Source organism: Myotis brandtii, unplaced genomic scaffold (assembly GCF_000412655.1).
Source record: "Myotis brandtii unplaced genomic scaffold, ASM41265v1 scaffold24, whole genome shotgun sequence".
Taxonomy (NCBI): Eukaryota; Metazoa; Chordata; class Mammalia; order Chiroptera; family Vespertilionidae; genus Myotis; species Myotis brandtii.
In genome coordinates this window covers 856,980-872,646 of record NW_005359063.1, presented here as the reverse complement: position 1 = coordinate 872,646, position 15,667 = coordinate 856,980, and the positions used below count along the sequence as shown (strand labels likewise).

The window sequence follows — 15,667 nt, the reverse complement described above, 5'->3', positions numbered from 1 at the left end:
CTAGTTGTAGAATTTCCACTCAGTCAGCCTTCCTGTGGTTCTGGATGATGTCCGTTCCATCTTTTAGTTGTATTTTTGAAGTGGTTGTGTGAGGCAGCAATCTCCGGTGTTTACCTATGCCGCCATCTTGGTTTCCAAGCGCTACAAACTTCTTAGTACTGCTTTCATAAGTTTTGATGTTGTACTTTTATTTTTGTTTGTTTCCAGATATTTTCTAAGTTCCCTTAGATTTTTTTGACCTATTGGTTGTTTAAGAATGCATTATTTCCTTGACATTGGTCTTAACAATGATTTGTTAGATCTGACACAAAAAGCCAAGGCAACAAAAGCAAAAATAAACAAGTGGGACTACATCTAACTGAAAAGTTCTTCCAGGAAGATACCGTGACTAGAGCAGGCTGGAGGAAGTGGGTAAGGGGTGTCCGCAGGCTTCCCTGCTCTCTGGGGCAGATTGCAGTTAGCCTCTAGATCAGTGATGGCAAACCTTTTGAGCCCGGCGTGTCAGCATTTTGAAAAACCCTAACTTAACTCTGGTGCCGTGTCACATATAGAAATTTTTTGATATTTGCAACCATAGTAAAACAAAGACTTATATTTTTGATATTTATTTTATATATTTAAATGCCATTTAACAAAGAAAAATAAACCAAAAAATGAGTTCGCGTGTCACCTCTGACACGCGTGTCATAGGTTCGCCATCACTGCCCTAGATGCTTGCTATGTTAGAAACCTGATCAGGCAGTATCTTTTAAAATATGTGAATAGGTCCCTTTTAGAGAAATATTAGGAATTTTTTTTTTTCCTGCTCCCTCTTTGCTGAGCCCTGGGGATATGGCTGGGATAAGAACTGGTTCTTGCCTGGCTGTGGTGGCTCAATGGTTGAGCATATGAACCAGGAGTCCATGGTTCAGTTCAGTTCAATTCCCGGTCAGGGCACATGCCTAGGCCTCGTTTGTGCGCTTGAACCCCACTGGGAGATGGGCGGGTGCAGGAGGCAGTCAGTCAATGATTCTCTGTCATCATTGATGTTTCTTTCTCTCTCTCTCCCTCTCCTTTCCTCTCTGAAAAAAAAAAAAATAAATAAATAAAAGAACTGGTTCTTTGTTTGCTATGGTCCTGTGGGACTCGTGAATGGAAGCTCATTGGTTACCAGAGCCAGATCTGGGGACATGTCCCTTGGGTGGCAGCACAAAAGCTGTTGTACAGATGTGTGTATTAGCTCCTTCCAGGGAGATACTGGTGACTTGGAGTGGCCTCAGGAGAGAAGGTTGAAAGGTGTCTGCCAGCTTCCTTAGTCTCCAGGAAGACTTGCAGTTGGCTCCTAGACATATTAAATTAGAATTCTGACCTTAGGCAGTATCCTTTAAACTGTGCAAAACTGGGAGCTGGACATTTTTTGCCTGCTCCCTCTGCACTGGGGAGATACCTGCAGGGAATGTTTCTGCCCGTTAACGACTGCTTTTTTGTTTGCTGTAGTCTTGTGTGTCTCATGGACAGCAAAACTGTTGGCTTTCAGAGCTAGGACCGCTCATGCTCTCATGCCCTTGGTGTCTGTGTCCATTGGTTACGCTTATAGGCATACATACAAGTCCTTTGGTTGATCTCTCCCCTGTTATCCCCACCCTTCCTACCTTCCCTCTGAGGTTTGAGCATCTGGTTGATGCTTCTCTGTCTCTGGATGTTTTTGTTCATCACTTTATGTTGTTCATTATATTCCACAAATGAGTGAGATCTTTTTTATCAGTTTCATTTTGAAGTTTATATTGCTGTTTCTTTAAGTTCACTAATCTTTTCTTTACCATGCCTAATCTTGGGGTGACTTTGGGGGGGCTTTGTTACTTTAGTCAACCTGGTAGGGACTACTAAGATTCAATTATTTATATTTATTAATGTTAGTGTGACTGTCTTTGTAGGGATAGAATGATAAAAGTAGAAAAATATGGGTTATATATCTTTGGAGAAATGTTTTTTTTTTAAATATGTTTTTATTGGTTACAGAGAGAGGACCGGAGAAGGAGGAGGTATAGAAACATCAATATGAGAGAGAATCATTGATCAGCTGCCTCCTGCACACCCCCTACTGGGGACCAAGCCTGTAACCCAGGCTTGTGCCCTGACAGGGAATGGAATCGTGACCTCCTGGTTCATAGGTCGGCACTCAACCACTGAGCCACACCAGATGGACACCTTAGGAAGGTGAGTGAACAAATTCTATTAAGTTCAGCCACATCTGTAGAAAGCCATTTTTTCATTATATTACTGCTTAAACTTGGAAGTTCAAATACTGGATAGTTTACAAAAGACAATACAATTGTATAAAAGCTGGGGGGCGGGAATCAATATAATACACTGCAAGCTATGCAGGGTGATGGAATACGATGCAAAAGCAGGGGAAATCATATGGTTAACACAGTTGGAGGAAATGGGGGAAAAGACAAAAGAGAAAGGAAGTTCTCATAGCAGAGACAACATCTTAGTCATCGTTATACACCCGTTAGGGAAAATAGACGACGTAAACACATTTATTGAGCACCTCCTATATACCAGGTATGGTTCCATATCCTTTAGTTTTTATAACCTCACTTCAAAGCAGTTATTAGTATGTTTTCAGAGGAAACATAGTCAGAAAATTTAGGTAGCTTGCCCAATGTGTGGTATACAATGTGTTTCATACATCAGTTGTTGAATCAATATCATCTGAATAAATGAGTACATATTTATTCAAATGAAATATATCTTGTGAATTTTCTTTGTTGTGCTTCTTTATAATGTTTCTAGGAAAATGCTAAACTCCTAACTACAGGCTATGTATGCAGTAATAACAACAGTGACAATAATGGCTGCAACACATAGAGACTTCTTGTTTTATTTATGTATATGAACTAATTTAATCATGACTTAATACAAGCTTTATTCCTCATTTTACAGATGAGGGAACTGAGATGTAGAGAGGTGAAATAGCTTGTTGGTAGTGAAGCTAGGATTTGAACCAGGCTGTATCTAACACCTCTTGCTGCTTTTCTTCATTGTGGCTCACTCAGATGAAGGTTTCCTTAATTTCTTCTTTCAGACCTATTACAACCACTTTGGCAAGAATTCCCAGCTTTTTCTATTGTAGAAAAGGCAAATTGAAATCATGGAGTGAAATACAAGTCTCTTCTGCTTTCATATGGCAGGGGAGATGAACATAAGTCAACCTTGCTTTTATGTCCCATGCTGGAAGATATGTACTATATACTGTACTGTCCCATTACAGTATATAAATGTACCGGAATTGCCTGCCTGAATAAGGGCAATATGTGTATCTAAAATTGAATAAAAAGCTGGCAGGGCCTGGGCACCAGTGAAGCCTTTCCTCTTGAGAAAGACTCTCTGCCTGGCCCCCTGTAATTTCCAAATTCATATTTCCTGTCTAGTCTCTTCATTTGTGCACGGCCCTTCTCCAGGTCCCGAACCCAAGCCATGCAGGACGCGGCTTTCACAGTCCCAGATTACTACGTAAGCATATGAGGAAATAAAACAATTTATAGAGCTACAATTCAAATGGTCAAAAGACATGAACAGAAAATTCACAAAAGAAAACCAAGATGCCAATATCTTTATTTAAATATCAACTTTTGCTAGACTCATTTTTGTTTTTATCTTTTTACCTCGAGATTGGGAAACTTTAAAAAAGATTGATGTGGCTGAAACTGGAGAAGGGCAATAAGGATGTGAGGGGATGAAGGACAGTGAAAAATTAGTGGAACTGATGGATTATAGGTTCCGGTGAGGCTGAAATAATGCTGGAGTTGTGGCCTGAGAATGAAATGAACTTGAAGGACAGGAGCTAGTGATAAAATTGGATTTTAAAATTGAGAATGTGAAGAATTTGAATTTATTGATAATGACAAGGTCTAGAGCAACATAGTACAAATGAAAATATAATGTGAATTATGTATGTAATTTGAAATTTCCTAGTAGGCACATTAAAAAAAACAAGTAAAATTAATTTTATTTAACCCAATATTACTAAGAGTAACCTTTCAACATGTAATCAATAGATTATTTATGAGATATTTTATATTTTTTTACATAGCAAATCTTTAAAACTTGATGTGTATTTTACACATTTCAATTTAGATTATTCACAATTCAAATACTGACTAGTGGCTACTGACTATTATTTCAGACAGGTCTAAAGTATGACCATGGGAATAAGTGGTAGAGAGACCAGGGTGCTGGAAGGATCACCTATGTGAATACTGGAATCATCAAGAATGTACTGCCACTGAAAAGAATGTGTTGGTATATGTAATGAGTTAGAAAGATCTCCAAGACATATGGTTAAGTGCAAATTTTCAGCATAATATGTATGGATAATAAAATTTATTTTAAAAATATGTAACAAAAGAAAACTGCAAGAGGCATGCTAACTTGATAGTGGTTACCCTGAGAATAGAGTAGAAATAGGATGAAGTGGGAGAGCAGGAGGACTTTTCAAGTCTTGTTCTATATAGCAAATATATATACAAAAGTAGGTTTATAGTTGCTCATATGGAAAATAATGCAATTAATAAATAATAATACAAGTATTCTCTGTGTTCGCATACTCACAACTGTAAACCCACTTTTGCCCCACCTTGTATATATATTTTTGGATCATTTGAGTATCTCACAATGAGAAAGTATTCATGTAGTCATATACTAATTTTTTAAGAGTTAAAATATGAATACTATTGATCTAGTTATCTGTTTGACTTGATTACCCCTGTGCCTCCTTCGCCCCACCCCCAATTACTTGCCCTTTCCTTAGAGTTTCAAGTATCATAAATTATTCTGAGAATACGAAGCTAGATGGCTAGTCTTTGTTTTTTCATTAGCAAAAGAGTACACCTATTTTATTTTGTTATATATGATGCCATAATCACCTTACTAAGAACTCCATTTCTGCTTTGGGTTGCTTGAAGCTTCAGATGCTCAATCTTTAATCTCACTATGAATATGGTTAAGACAAGGAGAATGGGCTGTGGGGTTCCATTCTGTATCTTTTCTTTTCATCAGTGTTTATTCCTAAAGTAAGATAAATGTGTAGCTCAGGAATGCTCTAGCAGACTTAAAGATGCATGCTTTGATTTCTTCCTTCAGATTTTAAACTTGTGGAGGGTAGGGACTGAATCTTTGTACTCCTGGTGCCTGTATAAATGCATAGCCAGTAGGCACTCAATATATGTTCTTTAAACAGCACAGTGAAAAGAATGTGTTAACTATAAGAAGCTAGCTGAATCAGAGTTTAGAGTGAAGGAATGGGCTGTATGCTATTTCTGTATTTTGCTTTCTTATAAACTTTCAACTTCTTAAAAATTTAGGTCAAATGTCACTTCTTCTCTATAGTTTTCCCTTCTGCCCAAATAGTTAATATCCACATCCTCAATGTGCCCACAGAATTATGTGTATACCTCTCAAACTCTCTCATGCTGTGTGTTCATATGTTTAATTTATCTTCTAATTGTGAGTTCCTTCTGGATAAGGACCATTTCTTATTATATGTAACACAGTGCCTGAGAGGCAGTTGTTGCTCAATAAATGTTTGATGAATGACAGTATATAAATGTACAGATCAGAACTTGAAGCCTAAACCCATTTCCACATACAATGAGGAAGAAAGAAAAAACTTACATTTATTTATTGAGTTTCTGAATATTTATTGAGAACCTGCTATACACTAGGCAAAAGAACAGAAACAAATTGTCCAGAGTTACTTTGAACTCTTTCAGCAATACCTGAGTCCTCACCATAAAAAAATCCATTCACTACTTGGTTAATCTTCATGTACAGTTTTCTCTAACGTACTCTGAAATACTGCATAATGTTGTATACCCTGGTATATTCCAAAGACTATCTGAAAGGCTAGAGGAATCAGCATTCCTTTTATATCTGTTTGACAAAGCATCAGCCAGTGATGTAAAACCCTTCCTTTTGGTGGCAGTGGAACAGTATGGTACCTAAAAAGGAAAAATAGGTAAGTACTTCTGGATGCATATTCTATGAAAAATTTGATTTTTCCTAAACTGATCATTTCTATTCTAGGTCTTTCATGTAGCTAGCAAAAAAGGTTAACAGTTAGCTATCTAAAATGATTAAAATGTGTCCATGGCAGCTAAAGAATAAGGAGACTTTACATATATATATATTTTTTTTTTTTTTAAAAAACAAGTAAGGAAGAGAAGGAATAGACAGACTTACTTTACTGCCAGACGTCCATTTTTAGAAAAAGCCAAACCAGTTGGATATAAAACACCACATACTATGCCAACAAGTGAACTTCTCAGAGCACATTCTTCCACGCTTATATTACCTGGAAAACAAAAGTAAATTTGATCTCCCTTTAAAACTCAGGATAAACATTAAGAAAGTCGTGTGCCCTCAAAGAGTAGTTATCTGCACTGTCCTCAACCACAGTGAAATAGTAGGAATAATATTAGAAATTCAGTCTACGGCATACGACTGACTAAATGCACCATGTCTTAAAAGTGCTTTTATCACACTTTACATTAGGAAAGTTATCTCTTAGATATATGGTTGCTGCAGAAACAACTTTATATTAAAGAATTAAACTAGCTCACCAGACCTCTGGATTCTAGGTTAATACATTTTTATTGTCTAGGTGTCAGACATATGCTAAGTGCTAGGGGTACAGTGTTGCATAAAAGAGACTCAATATCTAACCTTCAGGCTAGTCAATCAGGAAAGAAAGACATTTGACAAATACTTATAAATAATTTTAAGGGTGCACAATGCAGCTTTGAAGGTAAAATGTATAGAGAATGTATCTAGAAACCTTGAGGGAATCAGAGAAGGTTTCCCTGGGGAAGAGAGATTTAAGCAGGGATCTAATGAACAGGGGTGAGAGGTTCCATCAATTACTAGATGTGAAACTTAAGGTAATGGGAGGAGGCAGGAAATAACATTAGAAGCCCATAATATACCAGATACTATGTTAGGCATTTAACATACACAATCTTAATTCTCACAATCCTGTGAGGTAAGTATTATTAGTCCTAATTCATAGATAAGACTCAGTTGAGTCTCAGATTAAGTGACTTGCCCAATGTCACAAAATTCAAGGAGTTAGGATCTGAAATTGTGTGTAATCTGCCAAAGCTGCTTTTTTCTCAGTATATTATGCTGCTTCTTAGATTTGAACATGTCTCTGTTTTTGCTGCTTATCTGTAAGAAAGACTTGCCCTGTCTGATTAGGAGGTCTGTTGTGGGACCTCCTGAAATAGGACAAGATATGTGAAGGTACTTTGTAAGTGGTAAAGCAATACACAAATGTAAGGGATTATTATTAGCAGTAGCAACAGTATATGTTAATGAGTAATTTTACTGAGACATGAACACATTATACTTTAATGAATTTAAATTTACCTGAATACAAAGCATCTGTAACAAGGAGCTTATACGTAACTAAGGTAGACAAAAATGGAAGTGTAGTCAATGATGCATATGTCTTCAAAGCATCATGTTTAACCTTGAAGCAGTGTCTGAAAAGGAAGTTTGCCAATATTCCAGAGAAACCAGCTGCTGTTCCAACGAGCAGTGTCCCACGTATATTTAAAGTACTAATGGAAAAACAATAATCAAGGTTAACATATTTTCCTAATGGAAGTATCTTTTCTCAGGTAGTCATTTGTTATTACATATTTACTCAGCATCAAATATTTCTGAACACTTACTATATGAAACGTATTTTCTACATGCTGAGGATAGGGCAGTGAATAAAGAAAAAAATCCTACTCCTCATGGAACTTTCATTCTAATCAGAGGATATAATTCTCTTTCTGAGAATATTTACAGTGGTTCTAAAATGGAGCTCTTTTAAAGAGAGAATACATTTTGGCCACAAAGAAATATGAATATGTTCCGATGTAGCCAAATTTTATATGTAAATCCAAGAATACGGCTCTTAAGGTCATCTGAATAAAAAAGTTGCTTATATTTGGTTACGTCTTCTAGAAAATAACTAGTTTTTAATTAGTCCAGGTATATTTAAAGTAATTTGTCGAGGATTTCCAAAACTTCATCCAAAGAGATTTGCTAGATCTAGTTTTACTTATTCTAACCCATACCCAAATCCAGAAATGTATAAGGTATATGGTCAACATCTTTGATTTTATTTTGGAGCTCTAAAAATCTAAAAGTCAAAATGGTAATGTGAAACTATATGTACATCATAGAATCTATATTCCTGTTTGTTGAACTCAGCACTGTGGTTAAGGTAATCAATTCTAAACTGAATTTAATCACAACTGATCAACAATGAAATGTAAGTAGCTTCCAAATGGTATTCTCCTAATTAAAAAAGTTTTTTAAATCCTCATTTGAGGATATGTGTTGTTGTTTTTTTTTAAATTGATTTTAAAGAGAGAGGAAGGGGGAAAGAGAAACATCAATTGATTGCCTCCTGTACGTGCCCAACCATGGATCGAACTTGCTTGCAACCTGGGTATGTGTTCTGACTGGAAATCGAACCCACAATCTTTTGGTGTACAGGACGACTCTCCAACCGAGCCACACTGGCCAGGCTTTCCTAATTACTTTTAATTTTTAAATGTTTATTGCACAAATAACATTTCAATAACAATTTTGGCCATTTTTTAAGAAGCAAAAGTAATTATCCACAGTTCCAATATTCTAACAGACCACTATTTTCATCTACCCATGTTTTTCTCCATTTTTTAAAAAAAATAAGTTTTTTTTTCTTTTTGTTTTGTTTTATTGCTTAAAGTATTACAAAGGGTATTACATATGTCTCCTTTTTCCCCCCAATAAGTTTTCTTCATAACCAACTCAATAAAGTTAAGAGAATCTTAGATATTCAGAAACAACAGAAATACAGATCTGCAGAAAAAAGTAATTGATTTTCAGTCTGCGTGTGTCTCTTACTTTTCTTTTCTAAGATACTCAATTTTTTTTTCTATGATTTCAATGACCATGGGTCCGAGTTCTTTATCTCTTAGAGAGGGGCTGAGTTGACCACGTGTGTATGTTGCCATCTTGATGTCCTGGAAAACACAAAATTGGAGAACCATAATAGCTAATGATATTAATATTAAACCTTATAAATCCTACAGATTCCGATTAAAAAACATTTAGACTCTAGTAATGTGTCAAGTATTATCATCTGCTTTTACCTACTTCGTTAATGATTCAATCAACATTTAGTGAACTCTTACTCTCTGCTAGACAGTGGCTTTTTTGATTCACACAATAATTTTGAAAAGTTGGTAGGACAATAATCATCTCCAGTTTTACAGATGAGAAAAATAAGGTTCAGAAAGGTTGACTTGCTTCAGGACATAGTATAGAAGGATAACTTACTGAAATATTTTTGTTTTCCTTATAGTTTTCCCAAAGGTAGCCAGGCCCTTTGCAGTTCTTGCTCTAGCTTTATCAGAGCTGGAAGAAAACAGTAGCTACTTCTTGACAACAATCTCTATCCTATGAAAGAGATTGAAAGCCTGCGCTCATTTTGGAGCTTATGTTGAGTTTCCTGGAGAGATGGGAGAGAGCAGGGATTGCCTTGGAGAACAGTGAGAGAGAACTTCAGAAAGAGGGGCAGTGTTCCAGGCTAGGAAGAGACAGTGGATCACGGCTCCAGATAATATAAGTAATATGTCCGGCTTCTTAGTAGTACCCAGGGTGAAGCAGGGACTTGACTGGAAACTGCTGTGTGGCACACCAGTGAGCCAGGACCCATGGCACTGGGCTCTAGGCTGGAAGGTTCCTGTGTCCCAGGTGTGATGTATGAAGAGATGGCTGTCAATGTCAAGGGACCACGAGGGTTTGGCCAATAGCATCTTAACAGAAACCAGTGGGAAAACAAAATAAAACAAAAAACTAGATTCTCAGAAAGGTTCCTTTCTGAATGTTGTGTTCTGGGTAAAACTCTCAGATCACCATGAAAATTTTAAATAAAAACATTTATTAAATCTTTTGCCACACAAGCATTATGAGACTCCAGGTTAGCCAATGAATAGATGTTAAAAATCCATGGCCCTTCACAATTTATACCAACCTCCACATTAGCAACATTAAACTTAGCCAAGGGCACAGACTAAATCTCATATTTCAGGAGTACAGGGCAAGAGAATTAGAGTGGATTGAGTATAATAACACAGAAGATACTTAATAAGTCAGTGATTCTCAACATTTAGTGTGCACAAGAATCACATTGGAAATTTATTCCAAATGCAGTCTCTTGAGCTTCCTGAGATATGTGGATTCAGTGGGAGTAGAGCAGCCGTGGGCAAACTACGGCCCGTGGGCCGGATCCGGCCCGTTTGAAATGAATAAAACTAAAAAAAAAAAAAAGACCTTACCCTTTTATGTAATGATGTTTACTTTGAATTTATATTAGTTCACACAAATACTCCACCCATGCTTTTGTTCCGGCCCTCCAGTCCAGTTTAAGAACCCATTGTGGCCCTCAAGTCAAAAAGTTTACCCACCCCTGGAGTAGAGTGAAGCCTAGAAATCTTCATTTTAGTAGCACCAGTGATTCTTTTCTGTTGTAGTTAATCCTCACCCGAGGATATTCTTCCATTGACTTTTAGAGAGAGTGGAAGGGAGGGGGAGAGACAGAGAGAAACACTGATGTGAGAGAGACACGTTGATTGGTTGCCTCCCACACACGCCCCAACCAGGGCTGGGGATGGAGCCTGAAACTGAGGTGCATGCCCTTGACCAGAATCGAACCTGGGACCTTTCAGTCCATGGGCCAAACCAGCTAGGGCCCAGTTTTTCTTTTTATGTTGGTAGTCGATGGACACATGTTGAACATCACTGTAATATTCACTTACTGAATAAGTGATATGCAGCAGTACTAAGCCTAACTAATGAAAGGCCAGGCCAATTCATCTCTGGTATCAGTATCCTGAAGATATGGGCTCCTTTGACCTTTGGTGTATGGTATTACACAATGATAATGGGCCAGTTTCCTTCCCTGCATCATTACAGACTGTACTCAGGGAGTTCTACTTTCTTTTTAAAAATATCTGGGGAGGACAGGGAAAAAATTACAAATTACAATTTCTCAAGGACTAGACTTAATCTTTTGCCTCCCTCTGACATCTAAATGGGAAATGGAAGAGAAGAGATAGTAATATCTGAGGGAGGTCTATAATGTTCTAGGAAGGCAGATGTCAGTAACATGATAATCAGGAACCTTGGGTAAATTTATGTTTTGCTATCGTCTAACTCACTGAAATTCCTTACTCCCCACAAAGAAAACTTCCAGGCAATGACATGTATCATCCTTCTACCTTGTCTACATTCTTAGTATGTAGGGAACACAGACACCAGGATTATAATCCTAAAAGACTCAAACAGTTCAGCAAATATTTGAGTGCCTAATCTTTGGAAGGCACTGTTATTAAAGCAAAAATAGATTGGCAACTTTCTGATAAACTTTTAACAAGTATTGAAATGTAACGATTTTGCTATAACCAACATTTTATATCAAAATTAGTCCAAGGCCACTCAATATACTAGAAAGTGTGAATTTATAAAGGTTTATAGTTTGCAAAGTATTTTATGGTTATGTAGTGCTTGTATTGTACTATGTTACCTGACCTTCAGTTTTATACCACATTCATTCATTTGATAGCCCCTGAGATAATCAAGATGTAGTCATGTCCTCAGGAATCCACAACCCAGAGGGAGGTCAGGACAAACAGGCAGGTAATTTAAACGGAATGAATCCTATATAATAAAAGGCTAATATGCAAATTGACCAAAGGGCGGAACGACAGTCACTATGACACACATTGATCACCAGGGGGCAGATGCTCAACTCAGGAGCTGCCTTCTGGTGGTCAGTGCACTCCCACAGGGAGAACGCCGCTCAGCCAAAAGCCGGGCTCATGGCTGGTGAGCGCAGCAGCGGTGGTGGGAGCCTCTCTCACCTCCACGCAGCCCTAAGGATGTCCAACTTAGGCCCACTCCCAGTCAGTTGGATATCCCCCAAGGGCTCCCAGGCTGCAAGAGGGTGCAGGCCGGGCTGAGGGGGCTCCCCCCCCCAAGTGCACAAATTTCGTGCACCAGGCCTTTCGTGCAGTGGTTCTCAACCTGTGGGTCGTGACCCTTTTGGCGGTCGAACGACCCTTTCACAGGGGTTGCCTAAGACCATCCTGCATATCAGATATTTACAATTCATAACAGTAGCAACATTACAGTTATGAAGTAGCAATGAAAATAATTTTATGGTTGGGTCACAACATGAGGAACTGTATTTAAAGGGCCAGAAGGTTGAGAACCACTGCTCTAGTGTGTCATAAAGACAAAACAAAAAACATAAGAAAGCCAAATTTAACCTAGCTTGGAAAGTGTGGAGAAGGTTTTCCATAGTAAGTGACATTTAAACAAATACTGAGCCCCAGTAGGGTAGCTCCGTTGGTTAGAGTGTGGTCCCATAGCCAAGGTTATGGTTCAATCCTGGTCAGGGCACATACAAAAATCAACCAATGAATGCATAAATAAGTGGAACAAATCCATGTTTCTCTCTCTCACCCCCATTCTCTCTCTAAAATTGTGGTAGGCGGTTAGACAGACATGAGCAGAGCAAGGATGATGGGCCAGGTATAGAAGGTCACTAGGGTGGAAAGCCCTACGTCCGTGGTCGGCAAACCGTGGCTCGTGAGCCACATGGGGCTCTTTGGCCCCTTGACTGTGGCTCTTCCACAAAATACCATGTGCGGGCGCGATACAGTGCGGATTGAAACTTCGTGGCCCATGCGCAGAAGTCGGTATTTTGTGGAAGAGCCAGTATTTTTTGGAAGAGCCACAGTCAAGGGGCCAAAGAGCCGCATGTGGCTTGCGAGCCGCGGTTTGCCGAGCCACAGTTTGCCCATCACTGCCCTAGGTAGTAGCAAGGGACAATCAACTGTAGGGTGGGACTTCGCTCAGGGTGACTTTTCTTCCCCTAGCTGACAGTGATGGCAAACCTATGACACGCGTGTCAAAGGTGACACGCGAACTCATTTTTTTGGTTGATTTTTCTTTGTTAAATAGCATTTAAACATATAAAATAAATATCAAAAATGTAAGTCTTTGTTTTACTATGGTTGCAAATATCAAAAAATTTCTATATGTGACACGGCACCAGAGTTAAGTTAGGGTTTTCCAAAATGCTGACTCGCCGAGCTCAAAAGGTTCGCCATCACTGCAGCCTAGCATGTTGGTCACGTGGTTTGGACCCCCTGACCTCTCCTCCCTGTAGATAATATCTATGCTTGTTGTATTTCAGCTTCAGGCCCAGATCAGCTACAAAACCAGCCCAGGCTGAAGCTGGGACCAGCTGCATGGAATGACCCCCTATCCTGGTGCCGCCAATCGATCAGTGGAGTGCACAACCCTGAGAGGACACACCGGGAAGCCGCTGACTCTCCTATTGAGATCTTCTCCCGGGTCCGCCCCTCAACTCTCCACCCTTCAAACCCTCGGGACAGGGCCCGGCTGCTCTCCCTGCAGGAGCAGCAGAGCCTTTCCCTTCCCTTCAGCTTCCTCACGCCCACGCTGCAAGGGCCCTTCCTTTCCCTCCATAACTTGTTTCCTAAGCCCATTTCTCCCAGGAATTGCTTCTTTTACTTCTGTGATTTGCCAAATACATGTTCTTACAGTTTGGGTCTTGCTCTGAATTCTTTCCTAGCCAGAACCCAAGTCCCGAGGTTGTTGCACCCTGGTTTTGGTTTGACCTGACCCCAAGGGTCTAACACCCAGTGCGGCTGCCTATAAGAAAATCGATCCAACAATACAGATGTAAGTTGGCAGGGGCTGGGGTGGGAGGAGGTGCTGGGAGTTATTCCAAGTTGAAGGCGAGGCCCCCGCAAAGGCTCAGGGGCAAGAGAAAACAAGCGGCAAGCGGTCAAGACTAGACTTGAGGTCTCCTACTTTCTCTCGGCCTCTTTCCAGGGCAACTGGGACGTCATTGAAAGACCCTTGCCCTTGGGAGCTGTTCTCTAGATTTTCAAACCCTTTGTACTTGCATCATTTCAGAAGGGTCCGCCAACACAGTGAGGCTGCAGAAACCATGGTCCCAACCACCCCGGGTCTCCGCCTACCTTGGGCATTTCCCCAGCTCCCACCGGCACCACACCTTTCCCTCGCGGGTCTGCCCCCGCCTCGCGCCCGGGCGCCGCCATCTTGGAGCTCACGTGACCGGCAGGTGGGCGGGGCCCCGGCGCCGGGGTGGGCGGTGTCGCCGGCTCACGCCTCTCTCTGGCGGTCCCGGCCCGCCCCGACCCAGTCAAAAGCCGCGCCCTCCATCCTGGCGGTGATTGGGCGCGGCGGCCCGAAATGACGGCTGCTCATTGGCTCCGAGGAGGCCCAGCCGCCCGTAGGCCCGCCCCTCCTGCCAGCCCTGCATTCCCCAGCGCGGCTATTCGTCAGCCGCGCTCCCTCTCCCACCTGGAGGGGAACGTGGGGCGTGGCGAACACGGGGATGTAGCTGCGCGTTTTCCTCTCCTCTGGGCTCCTCAGCTGGGGCGAGCTGCCCGCCCCTCTCATTCCTGGAAGGAGCTCGCCCCTCTGGCCTGGACCATGTATTAAGGCTCCCGCTTCTCGGGCTCTTCCTCCCCTGAGCCCCCCACGGCCGCCAGGGCATCTCCGACTGGCCTCCTCCCCTCGCCGCGGTCTGGCTCCTCTCCCCCGTCTCTAGTGCCCTCATATTCCATCCTCTCACTCCGCGCAGAAAGGGACCGGAGAGGCAGTTGCTCCCCACCTCCCGAGAAGACCCCCTGGCCAGCCAGTGTTTGGGGCGGGGGGCGCAGCGAGGAGGCCTGGCGCCCTTTTGCTGCACGTTCTGTGCCCAGCAGTGTCTCCCAGACCAGCAACCCCCGACCCTCCAGTCTCCATGTCTTAGAGGAGCCAAATTCGAGAGTTATATAATTTCTAGTGCTGCTGTTCCTCCTGCCTGAGGAAACCCTTCATCTCATGGAGGGTGCAGGACATCTCTGAGCTCTTCTTCTCTATCAGGACGGGGTGTGGGCAGGGGTGGCAGAGATTGCCTGTCTTTTCTGCAAAAGGAAGGTGGGTCGTTTGGAGAGAGATTGAGAGGAAGGGTGGAGGTGGAAGCCAAGCGGCCGAACTCTCTCTCCTGTAGGAAATCGCCAGCCCTGTGCACAGCTGGTGCTCACATGCCTAATACTACAGCGTCTCCGAAAACACCTTCGCGGGAAGGGTTGGCGGCTCTGGACCGGTCCCGGCGCTTTTCCTCGCTGGGCAGGCAGCTGCCTGGACGCGAAGAGATGGCACGATGTGAATGAATGACTCCAGGGTGAAGAGACCTGCTTCGCCAACTCATCCTGCATCAAGTGCCCCCGGAGTAGCACGGTCACTGTAACGCCTACGTGCCAGGGGATTGCTTTCCTGCTTTTCAATCCTCTCGGTTAATACATGGGAGGATCAGAATCAGAGGGGGCATTAAGGATCAAGCCCGAGGGGCTCGGAGAGGACAGAAGGAAAAAAATGAAAGTGACAGCAAGCTGGATCCTGCCTTACTGAGGGGTGAGATCTGGAACTTGTGGTCCAGGGAACGGAAAGGGGCCTTTCAGTCTGTGATCTGCTCCGGAAAACTTCAAACTCACCCACCCTTTTAGAGATCAGAGTCAAAGAGGTTTTCAAAAGT

The 15,667-nt window shown here is 41.6% G+C and overlaps 1 protein-coding gene and 1 long non-coding RNA gene across 7 annotated transcripts; one reads left to right on the top strand and one right to left on the bottom strand.

Moving 5' to 3' along the window:
- The first annotated feature begins 2,156 nt into the window (after positions 1–2,156).
- Positions 2,157–13,663, top strand: LOC106726208. Of its 3 annotated transcripts, XR_001362233.1 has the most exons (4): positions 2,157–2,196; positions 3,071–3,498; positions 11,651–11,724; positions 13,289–13,663. It is a non-coding gene; the product is annotated as an uncharacterized LOC106726208 (long non-coding RNA). The 3 variants fall into 3 exon arrangements; XR_001362232.1 differs by lacking the exon at positions 2,157–2,196 and having other exon boundaries at positions 2,210–3,498; XR_001362231.1 differs by lacking the exons at positions 3,071–3,498; positions 11,651–11,724.
- TMEM126B (transmembrane protein 126B) lies at positions 5,065–14,238 on the bottom strand. 4 transcript variants are annotated; one of them, XM_005866856.2, is made up of 6 exons: positions 14,103–14,181; positions 10,494–10,591; positions 8,929–9,047; positions 7,411–7,604; positions 6,226–6,337; positions 5,065–5,984 (listed from the first exon to the last, which is right to left on the bottom strand). In XM_005866856.2, exons 2-6 carry the CDS (start codon positions 10,524–10,526, stop codon positions 5,801–5,803), a joined length of 642 nt encoding a protein of 213 aa, XP_005866918.1. In that variant the 5' UTR covers positions 10,527–10,591; positions 14,103–14,181; the 3' UTR covers positions 5,065–5,800. The 4 variants fall into 4 exon arrangements, with proteins under 4 accessions (XP_005866918.1, XP_005866920.1, XP_005866917.1 ...); XM_005866858.2 differs by lacking the exon at positions 10,494–10,591 and adding an exon at positions 9,364–9,441 and having other exon boundaries at positions 14,103–14,180; XM_005866855.2 differs by lacking the exon at positions 10,494–10,591 and having other exon boundaries at positions 14,103–14,238.
- Between the last annotated feature and the right edge of the window lie 1,429 nt (positions 14,239–15,667).